This window comes from Myxocyprinus asiaticus, chromosome 8 (genome assembly GCF_019703515.2).
Source record: "Myxocyprinus asiaticus isolate MX2 ecotype Aquarium Trade chromosome 8, UBuf_Myxa_2, whole genome shotgun sequence".
Taxonomy (NCBI): Eukaryota; Metazoa; Chordata; class Actinopteri; order Cypriniformes; family Catostomidae; genus Myxocyprinus; species Myxocyprinus asiaticus.
Window position 1 is genome coordinate 27,954,261 of NC_059351.1, and position 14,628 is coordinate 27,968,888.

The 14,628-nt window shown below is 38.9% G+C and overlaps 1 protein-coding gene across 1 annotated transcript in view; it reads right to left on the reverse strand.

Annotated features, from left to right (window-relative positions):
• Positions 1-298: 298 nt before the first annotated feature.
• LOC127444937 (E3 ubiquitin-protein ligase MARCHF4-like) overlaps positions 299-14,628 on the reverse strand; it is a 51,341-nt gene continuing 37,011 nt past the window's right edge. The window contains exon 4 of the mRNA XM_051704606.1: positions 299-1,615. Coding sequence (XP_051560566.1) covers positions 1,161-1,615 — 455 coding nt within the window. The 3' untranslated portion in view covers positions 299-1,160. The remainder of the gene's footprint in view (positions 1,616-14,628) is intronic.

Below are 14,628 nucleotides of genomic sequence, written 5' to 3' on the forward strand. Positions count from 1 at the left end.
TTAGCTGCTTGCTGTTTTTTTTTTTTCTTTTCATATACCATATTAAGTGCTGATAAAATGTATATCTGGTTTTTGGAGAGACTAATTTTTGTGGCCAAGAATGTGAACAGAAGGTGATTTATTTGGAGACAAGCAGGTATGAGAAATCCACAATACCATAATTGCTTCCATACCAGAGTTCACTTAACTGTATACCAGATCACCTTTTCAAGTGGGTCAACCCAGGTCCACACCTAAAAAGTGCTAGTGTGAAAGCACCTTTAATTAAATAGACCCTCACACAACAGTTAAACCAGTTTGTCTTTTTTTTTAATTTTTTATGTAGCAACCTTTTTTTTTGCACATATTTAACAAATGTATACAAAATAATTCAGTTGATTTAGATCTGCCTCAAATTGGGCCACTTTTTTCTTTTACATTTTCGAAAAGATTTCAATACTACAGGTTGCCTCCACTGTAATGTGTCTTCCTGTTATTGATGTACAATACTTTCAAAATCAGAGGTTTGATTTACCTAACAGCAGAGCTGACACTTATAAATGCCTGTAAGTGTAAACAATAGTTTGATCCTTCGATATCACATTTGGATTGAACGGTTAGGAAACATATTTAGACTTGCTTATTGTCACAAGTTCTGCATTGACCTTAATAATAAGATTTAATCTGAAAATACAGCTTGTAACCATTTGGAAACCTGTGCAATGTTGTTTTTTATGTACAACACCTTTATTCTTCACATTGCACTGATTTGGTTCAGCAGAATGGCTCACAGACCGTGTAGAAACTTAATGTGGATTGCATTGTTATGGTTGTGCTTCAGAATGGCTACAGCTCTGACTGGCCTTGAGCTGACAACAAGCTCAACACACACACTCAGACTCTGCTTCACTGACCATTCACCCTTCCCACTCTGTCTCTCGATGGCTTATACAACCTCCAGTATGCTTTATGGCATTGGCCAGACTAAATATTTCTTCACACAGCCACTGCGAGAGTAAATGTTTTTCTTGTTTTATTCAATACTGTAAAAAAACAAAAACAAAAACACCTTACACCCAGAATAGTACTGCACTGGGTCCTCTGGAAACACTGTTTAATTTCCTTTCTTTAAATTTGTCACATGCAGAGCTTCAATCATAAACTAGGCCTTAACAGAAGCCTCAGACTGTAGTAACTCTCATGACCAGTTCACGGTTGTTATTGCTGGACTGTCCGCGGGGCTCCTGATGCCTCACGTGGTGGCTAAAGAGATGAAGGATATTGTAAGCACAGTGGTGGTCTGGCAGCAAGGGCTGCCCGTTGCTAGGCTCAGATGAGTCCTGTGCCTCCATAGTGGCACCAGTTGGCAATGGGACAGAGTTTGCAGTGGGGGCCACGGTAGGAGCTGCGGCCACTGCGGCGGCAGCCATGAGGGAGGTGGAGGATTCGCCCTCCATGCCGGTGGGCCCCATGCAGTGCGTCAAGGGCAGGGTGAGGGTCCGGAATGTGGCACCAGTTTTCTGGTGCTCCTCATTGTCTTTTACCTTGTCATAGTTGAGGACTTTCCACTGCTGATTAACAGCCTGCCAACGGTTAAAGATGCGAAATACAGAGGGACCCTCATGCACAATCAGAGCTGAAGGAAGAAGGAAAGATGAATTAACAAGTGTCATAGATATTGATAGACCCTGAAGTCCCTCCCTTTCATTTTAGTCCACTTTAAAAGTCTGACCCTTAAAAATCTGTCATTATGTGATCAAAAGCCATGTAGGGCTGGACTGTTTGTCTGCTCCGAGCATTGCCCTGCAAAGAGTTGTCATAGATGCAAGCTCCATTTCGTTATCTCATCCAAATACTTTCCATTCCTGTGAAATCAAAAAATAGAATAAAAAACAAAAACAAATATGCCACCATTACTGATATACATCAACTGACAAATAAATGTTTTAATACTTTTTTTTTCAGTTCTCGGTAAGATTTAAACTTGCAACCCCTTGCACTTGTGGCAAGAAACCTTTCTCTGAGCCATACACTGACTCATGGTGGGAGAGTGGACTGACCCCATTTAAAGACTAGGGTACATTTAGTCTTTCTTCTTGCTCTTCTGTCTTGCACTCGGTCGACTGCTCTGCATTTCACATTCGATGCAGTACAACTGCCTTGTATGTGGACAACACACAAAGTTGCAGATTGTCCGCATGTCTGGAAAATCTAGGTTGATGTACTATGTTTTGATGACAAAATATGTCTCACACACACTGTGTGCAAGACATACCGGCATGCAGAAAACCAAATATACTCTGGCCTTAAAGGTGCTGTAAGCAATTTTAGCCATTCTGGAACTTCCACAAGACTGAGCCATTGAATGAGGCATGCCCCCTCTTTCCAAAACTCTGCCCTCCAAAGATACGGTTGTATCGTTGAGACCAGCAGCAGTGCATCTTCTCACAACAGCAGCACAATAGTGGCATCAACTGACGACTGTTATGAATCTGAATATGGCATTAAACCTGAATGATCCGCTTCAACTACCACACTATGGGAACATGCAAAATGATTGACAGGCACAAAGCACATCAAAGTCTTCTGACTTCAGAAAGATACTGTTTGCACAGTCTAGTGCTGTCACAGAGACTGGTGTGGTATTTTCAAACATTTTCAAATATATCTATCAGGGAGTAAGAATATTTTATCCATACCATTCTATAAATAAAGCGAATACAGCACCATAAAGGATGCTGAAATCCTAAAATCTTCTCTGACTAGTAGCTTGTTTCCACCACATGTACAAACAGGGCCACACTCGTATAACAATAAACATTGACTCTAGTGACCCAGGAGGTGGAGGCCACTCTAATCATACAAAGCAGGGGCTTGTAAACTTCGGAAACACTCCAAAGAGATTATATAACTTTTAGGATGGAGGGCGTAGAGGTCCAGATGGAACTACACACGAACACACTAAATCCATCCATAAACAGGTTGCTATGCGTTTTCATATTTTCTTGAGAATGCTAATTCTAAGTGCAAATTCTGCCAGTGCAAAGCACAAGTGGGTGGGAGTGATTGCGTCACTGGGTGTACATGTGCAAACTGTGGGTGTGTTGAATGTTAATGAAGTAGTGCAAAGCGCAATTTACTATTTTCCTGAGTGCCTTCTATTTTCCTGTAAATTGCACTAATAAGCAAGATGTTTTTTTCAGCGCAAAGTCTAAATTCAGTTCCTACATTTGCAGTTTGGAGATTCCACCAGCAGGTGGTGAATAAGTTCATGTCCAGACTCTGAAAATATAGTGGAACATCAAATTAAGTTCCTGACAATCACTGTCGTAGCCATTTTATAAAACAAAAATGTATGAGATTTGTGTTAAACTAACTATAGGTCATGGTTTATTAGGGTGCCAAGCAGTGAAGCTGCTGAAACCCTGTTGTAATTGTACTGATTTTCTTCTTATTCCTACTTTTTTTCTGCCCTAAAAGTGTCTGGGCATCAGAGACCGCAAGTCGTGGAGACACCACACTTGGCAGGATTATCCCAAATCCCCCCCACTACTCAGGTGCACAAACGCACACCCATCTGACCCTAGGTGGCGCTATAACAAACATTTTTACGTTTTGGCTCATATCTCTGCAATGGTAAGGGCTAGAAATTATTTTTTTGAAATCTCCAATTTTATTTCCGTCTATAATTTTCTTTTTCGCCATTTTGAATTTTATGAAAAACCTACTTTTTCTAACTCCTCCTAGACCGTTTGTCTGATCAGCAAGCAATTTGGTATACATCATCTACAGACCGCCCTGACAAAAATGGATCAAAAGAATTTCGATACGTGAAATCGTTCTGAAGATATTAACGATACAATTCCTTCGGTTTAACCAATTTGAGTAACTGATCAATATCTACTCAAAGCAAACTCTAAAAGTAACCAAACTCGGTACACATAGTCAACAGGACGTTTAAAAGACATCAGACAAATTTTAGTACAATTTCACCTCTTGGGGGCACTACAACTAAAAAACTCATAACTTTACAGCCATTTGAGTGACAAAGTTCAAATTAAATATGCATCTTCTTTGGTTCAAATGCAAACATATTCTTAAAAAAATCGATTTGTCAAATTAACAAAAATGGCTGCTAACAGCCAATCAAATTTCAGCACCTTATAACTCGTATTGGGAATGGACGAGGGTTATGGAAATTACTATACACAAGCAGGGTGTCAACTCAAAGCCGCATATCAAATTTTCTGACAATCGGCCACACGGTGGTGGTATAATTAGCTAATTCACATTTTTGATCATAACTTCAGAACCGTATAGGATACAATACAAATTTATAGCTTCTCTGAATCCACCAGTGCCCCCAATTATATGGCCACAAGGATTTCCATTCCCGCAAGAACTTTATCACAAATATTTTTTTGAAAACCTACTTTTTTCGAACTCGTCCTAGTCCGTTTTTTCGATTCGCACAAAAATTGTTAAACATCATCTCTAGACCCTCCAGACAACAAGTTATCAAAATAATTTTGATATTTCAAATCGATCTGAAGATATAATCAAATACGTTTTGGGCTGTGGCCCATTATAACTAATTGGCCTGTATCTTGTTAGCACAATTTTCAAACTTAGCAAAACTGAAAAAAAAATAAATAAAAAATAATAAAAAAAAAATAAAAAAAAGGGGGAAAAAATAACAAATTTGGCTAGAGCTATAACAAGAAATAGCTATTTATAAAACTGAATTTTTTAGCTATTAAAAATATGGAGATAAAACAGGCTGTTTTACTGTTTGTCCACCAGAGTGAGCCACACGACAAGACGGTTATATTCGGCCATTCAGCCACTCCTTGTAAATCAGATAAATTATTAAATTAACAGTTTTTATTTTTTCCCTTAATTTCTCCTTTGGAAGAATAGCTTCTGTTGTTCTTATTTGTCAATTGCCAGAGCTTCAGTAATTTTAATTCCTTGTCATGTCACAAATTTTATTTAGACTTTTTATGGTGTGCACGTTCCTGCACTGGTTAAAAAAAAAAACAAAAAAAAAAACAAAAAAATACAGCGTGTTTTATCTACTATAAAACGCCCTATAATAATATGCTTTGGTGATATTAATAGCCTGCGAATTTACATGTTGGTAAAAAAGCCTGTAAATCAGCACATTCAAGCGATGCTGGTTAAAAAGACGCCAGAAAATGTAAGACGCACTTTATGCTGCTGAGTTCACTCCACGAACATACGTAAGATTCGAGTTGGGCTCTCTGCGTCATTATTCAAAACTGTTTGCATCCATATGACCAAAGTAAGTTCATAGTTGTTCTTCCTCGAATACAATTTAATATGTTAATATTGCGATTGTAGACTGTATCAACCACGCACTATTCGGCTCAAAGGTGGTGGGGGCATGGTTGAGCGCCGGTTTGTGAATGGAGAGTGAGATCAGGACCTGGCAATGATTGTGTCTAACAGCTGTTTGTCATTATAGTGAGAGTTGGCGAGGATTAAGTGCGAACCGGACGCCAGCGAAGGGGGAGAGAGCCCCGCACACATCTGTTGCTACTGTGTTTCATGAGTGTGCTAAGAAGCCTGTTTTTTTTATTATTATTATTATAAAAATTAAAGATACCTTTTGAATTCAAGTTGACTGTTCCCCGCTACCTCCTTTTCCACCCCAGGAACCTGAACCATTTACAGGCTCCTAATGAAACCATCCCGAATTTCATTCACAAACTCATGCACATAGGCATAGTAATGGGAGAGTTTATTAATAATATTTAAACAAACAGCATGAAAGACGAGTTTGTGCCCATAATTGCACTAATTTGCACAATGGGGAAAAACAGCTGAAAATAATAATGAGACAGCGGTTCGGTAGACATGGTTGATGTTTTTATTTTCTAATTATTTTTATTAGGCTACTATGTGTCATTGTATATAAAACAGGGCTTGACATTAACGCTTGAGCAAAAAATAAAAATCAGATCTGGGCCACATTCAGCTGCGGTGTGAACGTAGCCCTAGATCATCAGTGCTACAGCTTCTCTTGCAGCAGTCCCCGGCTCAATGGACACGTGTGGAGTTTAAGTGTGAGCCAGCAGTGAGCAGCAGGCTGCCATATTTTTGCTGATTTTCAACTTGTTAATTTGTAATAATATCGATACATCTAGCCTATATAGAAAGAGCAATATCTGCAAACAAGCGACGTAATTAAGCTTTCGCTCCTGTTTTTGAACAACAAAGCACACTAGTGCTACACCTGATATTGGAGTGATCTGATTTTGCCTCATCACATGGTGTGGCTCATATTACAGGACCTTTCACTAGAGGCAGAAATATATATATATATATATATATATATATATATATATATATATATATATATATATAAACAAAAACAAAACAAAGCTTTGTGAACCACTGAACTACTCAGCTGCTGGGTGAAGAGAAATGCTTAAAACAGACAACTTTATCCTTAAACACCCGTTACATCTCTCATCTCCATCTCTCTAGATCTCCATCAGACATATAGAGGTATTTTTTTTCTTCCTTTTGAATAATATAAGTAGGCCTATCTACTGATTTTCGTAACATAGATAATATATTAATAATATACATCTTTAAAACATCATCCTATTATCTACCTTTATATATATGTTGCTGGGATAACATAATGGTTAAACATTCCGTGCATCTTAATTCAGCTCATTTTTAACATAGTGATTTAAAACCGCTCATCAATGTCGTTTGAAATGACCAATCAAATCAGAGGAGAGGAGCAGCAGGCAGCTGGAGGCAAAGCAAGTTGTTCAGCAGTCAGTGCCATGTATGATGTAAGCAGTTAAACTATATGGCTTTGTTTCTTTCAACATACCCTCTGATGTTCATTTGTTTTTTTGTGGGGTTTTTTTCATGCTCTATTTTGGAGAGTGAGGGCATTTTGCCCTGCTCCGTTTGAAATTTTATTGCAATCTGTCACACACAGCATTAAAGAGCATGAATAAAACATTTATTGTTTGAATTTGGTGATAAAAGTGATCAATTGAAAGCTGAAGCTAAAATCGTGTTTCTCATAAATCTACTTCTCACTCACAAATGATGGAGCATATCACATTTATGGATATGTTGCTGTAGCTGGTGCTGTTCAGTGCTTCAAATCTTCATTATGAGTGTGCAGATAATGATGCTGGTTTCTAAGTCAAATCTGGCTTGTTTATTGGTAGTCTGAAGTTCAGTGCAGACTGACAACAAGCAAAACCAAAGCAGAAAGCTAATGGCTATGGCAAACACATTTGGACATCTGTCCAAATTTTTCAAAATAAAAGTCCCACATTGAATGAACTAATTTTTAAATATGAACATGAATTACATAATTACAAAAATAAAATAAATTAAAAGTAGTAATAAATAAAATATTTGACTACACTTTTAGGATATCAAATAATATGGTGAAATTAGCTTTATATTCATATGCTCATAAAAAACAAATAATTGAAGATACATTTTAATATCTACTATATACCTAATGGTAAAACTGTGCATTTTATACACAGTCAATGCAATTTGGAACAAAACACATTTATATTTGTGATCTCTATGATAAATGGTCCTTTTTATTCCAATAAACTTCAGTTTATTTGCACGGTGGGGGTTCTGTCGTTCTGCATGCTTTTTGTTCAGAAACGTTTTTTTTTTTTTACAATTTCAATTTATTTGAAAAACTTACTTTTTTGAACTCGTCCTAGGCCATTTGCTCGATTCTCACGAAACTTGGTATATATCATCAGTGTTGGGTAAGTTACTCTAAAAAGGTAATTAATTATTAATTACTACTAATTACATCTACAGTGTACTTAGATTACTGTACTAATTACTCTGTCTGAAAAGCAATATGCTTTAAGATAATTTCTTTCTTCTAACTACAAGAATTGAAAACTATTTTAAACTTTTAGACAAGGTTTTGTCAAACAAACATTATAGTTTGTTTCAACAGACTTTACATATCTAGTTTAATCAGTACATTTGTACCACACAAAATAAAACATATATATATATATATATATATATATATATATATATATATATATATATATATATATATATATATATATTATTTTTTTTTTTTTTTTTTTTTTTTTTTTCCCAACCACCTAAGCCAAGTTATATTTTGTAATGTAGGGCAAACATGCAGTTCTAGCAATGAATAGTTTGTGTATCTTAAGAGGACACCCTGGGCTTTTCAGTGATGCCAAATGTTTCTGCGTTTGGCCATGACAACTTCCTCTCCTTGCTCTATAGAAATGTATGACATTACAATTCAGCACATCAAATGCAATAATTTAAAAAATCAATGATCATATTTTTATACACCAAACACTAGGGTACAATTGGGTTAAAGGCTCCGCGGGGTAAAAGGCTCCTTTGATTTGATTTTCTACCAAAACACTGAATAGCAACAAAAACTACCACATGACTTTCCTAAACATATACAAGTCAGGAGCTTCAGTTAATGTTCACATCAACCATCAGAATGGGGAAAAATTTTGATCTCAGTGATTTGGACCATGGCATGATTGTTGGTGCCAGATGGGCTGGTTTGAGTATTTATGTAACTACTGATCTCCTGGGATTTTCACACACAACAGAATTGACTCAGAATGTTGCCAAAAACAAAAAACATCCAGTGAGCGGCAGTTCTGTGGACAGAAATGCCTTGTTAATGAAAGAAGTCAACAGAGAATGGCCAGACTGGTTCAAACTGACAAAGTCTACAGCAACTCAGATAACTGCTCTGTACAATTGTGGTGAGAAGAATATCATCTCAGAATGCTATTCTGAGATGTGGGTTGGCGCTGTTTTGGCAGCACAAGGGGGACCTACACAATATTAGGCAGGTAGTTTTAATGTTGTGGCTGATTGGTGTACAGTATATAAAACCATGAGATCTATATAATGACAGAGCAAGATGCATATGTAAAATAAATCACACTTTAAATATAAACTCAGCAAAAAAGAAATGTCCCTTTTTCAGGACACTGTATTTTAAAGGTAATTTTGTAAAAATTAAAATAACTTTACAGATCTTTATTGTAAAGAGTTTAAACAATGTTTTCCATGCTTGTTCAATGAACCATAAACAATTAATGAACATGCACCTGTGGAATGGTCATTAAGACACTAACAGCTTACAGACGGTAGGCAATTAAGGTCATAGTTATAAAAACTTAGGACACTGAAGAGACCTTTCTACTGACTCTGAAAAACACCAAAAGAAAGATGTCCAGGGTCCCTGCTCATCTGCGTGAACGTGCCTTAGTGGTGAATGGAGGCATGAGGACTGCAGATGTGGCCAGGGCAATACATTGCAATGTCCGTACTGTGAGACGCCTAAGACAGCGCTACAGGGAGACAGGAAGGACAGCTGATCGTCCTTGCAGTGGCAGACCACGTGTAACAACACCTGCACAGGATCGGTACATCCGAATATCACACCTGCGGGACAGGTACAGGATGGCAACAACAACTGCCTGAGTTACACCAGGAACGCACAATCCCTCCATCAGTGCTCAGACTGTCCGCCATAGGCTGAGAGAGGCTGGACTGAGGGTTTGTAGACCTGTTGTAAGGCAGGTCCTTACCAGACATCACCGGCAACAACGTCACCTATGGGCACAAACCCACCTTCACTGGACCAGACAGGACTGGCAAAAAGTGCTCTTCACTGATGAGTCGCGGTTTTGTCTTACCAGGAGTGATGTTCGGACTGCGTTTATCGTCGAAGGAATGAGCGTTACACCGAGGCCTGTACTCTGGAGCGGGATCGATTTGGAGGTGGAGTGTCGGTCATGATCTGGGGCGGGTGTCACAGCATCATCGGACTGAGCTTGTTGTCATTGCAGGCAATCTCAATGCTGTGCGTTACAGGGAAGCAATCCTCTTCCCTCACATGGTACCCTTCCTGCAGGCTCATCCTGACAGAATTCTCCAGCATGACAATGCCACCAGCCATACAGCTCGTTCTGTGTGTGATTTCCTGCAAGACAGGAATGTCAGTGTTCTGCCATGGCCAGTGAAGAGCCCAGATCTCAATCCCATTGAGCATGTCTGGGACCTGTTGGAAAGGAGGGTGAGGGCTAGGGCCATTATCCCCAGAAATGACCAGGAAATTGCAAGTGCCTTGGTGGAAGAGTGGGGTAACATCTCACAGCAAGAACTGGCAAATCTGGTGCAGTCCATGAGGAGGAGATGCACTGCAGTATTTAATGCAGCTGGTGGTCACACCAGATACTGACTGTTACTTTTGATATACACAATATATGGTCCAGTGATTGCTAGAGTACATAATCTATGTCAGGGCCGTTTCTGACCATTTTGGCCCCCTAGGTGAAATCACTATTGTCGCCAGTTATCTTCTGAGTTATGCCAAACAAAGGCACAAAACAAATTATTAATTTGTATAAATTATAAATTACAAATATGGCCTACTCTTAATAAGGTCCCCAATTGTGGACCCAGTCACCCTGTCTTTTTCTTCTCTCTCTACTTTGTCCTATCCTATCAACCTGATTTTTGTATCACTATGTATCTGAGTATCATTATTAAATGTAAAATTAATGAAAAACATTGAACATGAGCATTAGAGTTAACACTCTAAAGTTCTGGTCTCTTTGCTTTGAAGTGTTTGTGCTTACTTTAACGCACTTTAACGTATTGTTTGTTACAGACAGCAGTGAGCTGCATTAATCATTTATGTCACAGTAGCTTCCCCTCTGTACATCTGCAAGATGGAGAGACCGTCCATATCTCTACATCCTCTCTTTTTACACATACACACAGAGTGTTGCTATCTTTCTTTCTCTCTCCCCTGAATACACACCTATTTTGATTTTCACTCTAGCACTCTGAGCTTTTCTCTGAGCTCTGATGACAGTGAAGCTCAGTTTTTTTTTTTTTACCCTGAGACCACCTTTACCATTCTTCTGCCAATGTTAGATAACAAAGGCTTGGGTTTTGTCAAGATCAAAATGATCTTGGATCGTTGGGAAAGTGTAGTGCCCTCCCTGGAGCATTGAGGTTCTCAGCTCACTCTAGCTGCTCCTGAATCAATGAGACTGACCACTAACAGACGTTATCACCGTTCACAGCTCACCACTAAAACAACCAGTGTGTAAGAAGGTAATAATAACCCACAGTTTTCTATCGACTTTTCTACAACAGCTGGTGCCTGTTCACAGCCAAAACCCTGAGTGCTTAGAAACTATGAATACTGGAAATAAAACTAGACTGCACAGAAATTGTTTCACCTTCCATGTCACATCAGTAATATCAGTTCAGTTAAATGGGGGAAAAGGCACTTATCTTGGTGTTTGTTCTGTAGTGGTTGCTGTTATTAGCTTTATTGAAACAGATAACAAGAGTTTCAACAGACAGAGAAGAATTAATGTGAGCACAGTGACATTTATATGCAGCAAATGTGTACCAGTTGAAATTAGGTTGTGGAGGAGTTCATTAGCTTTTCTGCAACATGAAGATCCCTGTTACTGCTGCATCCTGATTTCCAGGCTCCCTCTCTCTTTCTCGCAGTCACTCTTCCCCAGTTGGACCTCACATTCTCTCATTACTGGTAGAGAATGTGAGTCATATATTGATTTAACACACACACACAGACTCACGAATACACATATTTTACTTGAGCTGAGACGAAAGCTAAAGGAAATTCTCAGGGCAAAGCTTGAATTTTTATTAGCAGTTTATTTTGCTGTACTGTGGGAATTTTTGGCTTCCAATCAGCTCCACAGTTGATGGGAACAGGACTCAGTGCTCAGAAAATTTGCAACCTGTCTCTTCTCTTAGTTTCGCTTCCAAGCTTTCTCTTTACTTTTCTTTCCCCCCAGGGCTTTCCCTTTCAGATGAACTGCAAGACTGCAGATGATATTAAAATAATGCTCATAATTAGGCACAAAATGACAGAACATTACTCTTTTAAGCAGAAAGAGCTTTCTAAGCAGCTCTCATCTCACCTAAGCAATATAACTTTTCCCCTCATCTGGAAATTAACCACAATAGTGTGACACTCCTTTAAAACAAGCTATTAAGCATTCCTCCATTTGTAAATAATTAGTTTGTACAAGGCAGAATTAGGGGTGTAAATAAATATTGTATCGTATCATACAATACAACGCTCAAGATTCAATACCATATGTATCGTACGATATACAGTGGTGTGAAAAAGTGTTTGCCCCCTTCCTGATTTCTTATTTTTCTGCATGTTTGTTACACTTAAATGTTTCAGTTCATCAAACAAGTTTAAATATTAGTCAAAGATAACACAAGTAAACACAAAATGCACTTTTTAAATGAAGGTTGTTATTATTAAGGGAAAACAAAATCCAAACCTACATGGCCCTGTGTGAAAAAGTGTTTGCCCCACCTGTTAAAACATAACTTAACTGTGGTTTATCACACCTGTGTTCAATTTCTCTAGCCACACCCAGGCCTGATTACTGCCACACCTGTTCTCAATCAAGAAATCACTTAAATAGGACCTGCCTGACAAAGTGAAGTAGACCAAAATATCTTCAAAAGCTAGACATCATGCTGAGATCCAAAGAAATTCAGGAACAAATGAGAAAGAAAGTAATTGAGATCTATCAGTCTGGAAAAGGTTATAAAGCCATTTCTAAAGCTTTGGGACTCCAGAGAACCACAGTGAGAGCCATTATCCACAAATGGCGAAAACATGGAACAGTGGTGAACCTTCCCAGGAGTGGCCGGCCGACCAAAATTACCCCAAGAGCGCAGCGATGACTCATCCAAGAGGTCACAAAAGACCCCACAACAACATCCAAAGAACTGCAGGCCTCACTTGCCTCAGTTAAGGTCAGTGTTCATGACTCCACCATAAGAAAGAGACTGGGCAAAAATGGCCTGCATGGCAGAGTTCCAAGACGAAAACCACTGCTGAGCAAAAAGAACATTAAGGCTCATCTCATTTTTGCCAGAAAACATCTTGATGATCCCCAAGACTTTTGGGAAAATACTCTGTGGACTGACGAGACAAAAGCTGAACATTTTGGAAGGTGTGTGTCCCATTACATCTGGCGTAAAAGTAACACCGCATTTCAGAAAAAGAACATCATACCAACAGTAAAATATGGTGGTGGTAGTGTGATGGTCTGGGGCTGTTTTGCTGCTTCAGGACCTGGAAGACTTGCTGTGATAAATGGAACCATGAATTCTGCTGTCTACCAAAAAATCCTGAAGGAGAATGTCCGGCCATCTGTTCGTGACCTCAAGCTGAAGCGAACTTGGGTTCTGCAGCAGGACAATGATCCAAAACACACCAGCAAGTCCACCTCTGAATGGCTGAAGAAAAACAAAATGAAGACTTTGGAGTGGCCTAGTCAATGTCCTGACCTGAATCCTATTGAGATGCTGTAGCATGACCTTAAAAAGCAGTTCATGCTCCAAACCCTCCAATTACAACAATTCTGCAAAGATGAGTGGGCCAAAATTCCTCCACAGCGCTGTAAAAGACTCATTGCAAGTTATCGCAAACGCTTGATTGCAGTTGTTGCTGCTAAGGGTGGCCCAACCAGTTATTAGGTTTAGGGGGCAATCACTTTTTCACACAGGGCCATGTAGGTTTGGATTTTGTTTTCCCTTAATAATAACAACCTTCATTTAAAAACTGCATTTTGTGTTTACTTGTGTTATCTTTGACAAATATGTAAACTTGTTTGATGATCTGAAACATTTAAGTATGACAAACATGCAAAAAAATAAGAAATCAGGAAGGGGGCAAACACTTTTTCACACCACTGTATAAACAAACACATTAGAGTGTAATTAAAACCAAGCAGCTCAACATTGAGAGCTGTGAAACAGTCGCCTCCCCAGAGAGGCGGCGCTGAGGGCTCACAGGACAACATATCTACAGTACGTAGGCAAGAAGATCGATGGTAAACAGCAAGTAGATTGTATTGTGGCTGTACAGCTTGATGAATATGCCAAACAACATTGCCATGCGCTACAGTACATCAAACACGTTGTTTTATTTACACTGAAATCACAGTGCAAATTGGTGGATTTGCGATGCAGAAACACAGCAGTTGCAACTCACCCCGACGACACGGAGCATGACACTGAGCAAGATGCTCATAAGTAACAAAAACAAGCTTATTCAAAAATCTGACAACAAAAGAAACCCATGATTACATTAGACTTATTATTCTCTGATTTTGATGTCGAATTGTAAACAGGTATGAGTACAACACTTGCACACGTGTTATAAGCTGGTAATAACGCCGGTAAAGTTAACATGCACGTGAAATGGGGAAGAGGCCAAAAAATTTTGTGCCAATTGGTTCCCTATCGATTCAGTTCACTTCGACATTGCGAATCGCTAGGGGATTCTTTCCCTGATTACCTAGTTGAAACCCTTGTACAATAATGCCAATCCTGTGATAGGTAATAGTGTTTAAGCCCCTCTTCTTTAGGTGGGCAGTCAGCCTATACATGCGGGTGCACAAACACCATTTCAGAATTTCTTCCTACAAGGCCGAGGACATCTTTGTTTTGGAAACCCTCTATGCTTCACCATTGAAATACATGTCTCAGCAGACATATCTTCTGTGCGAGAGCAGACAG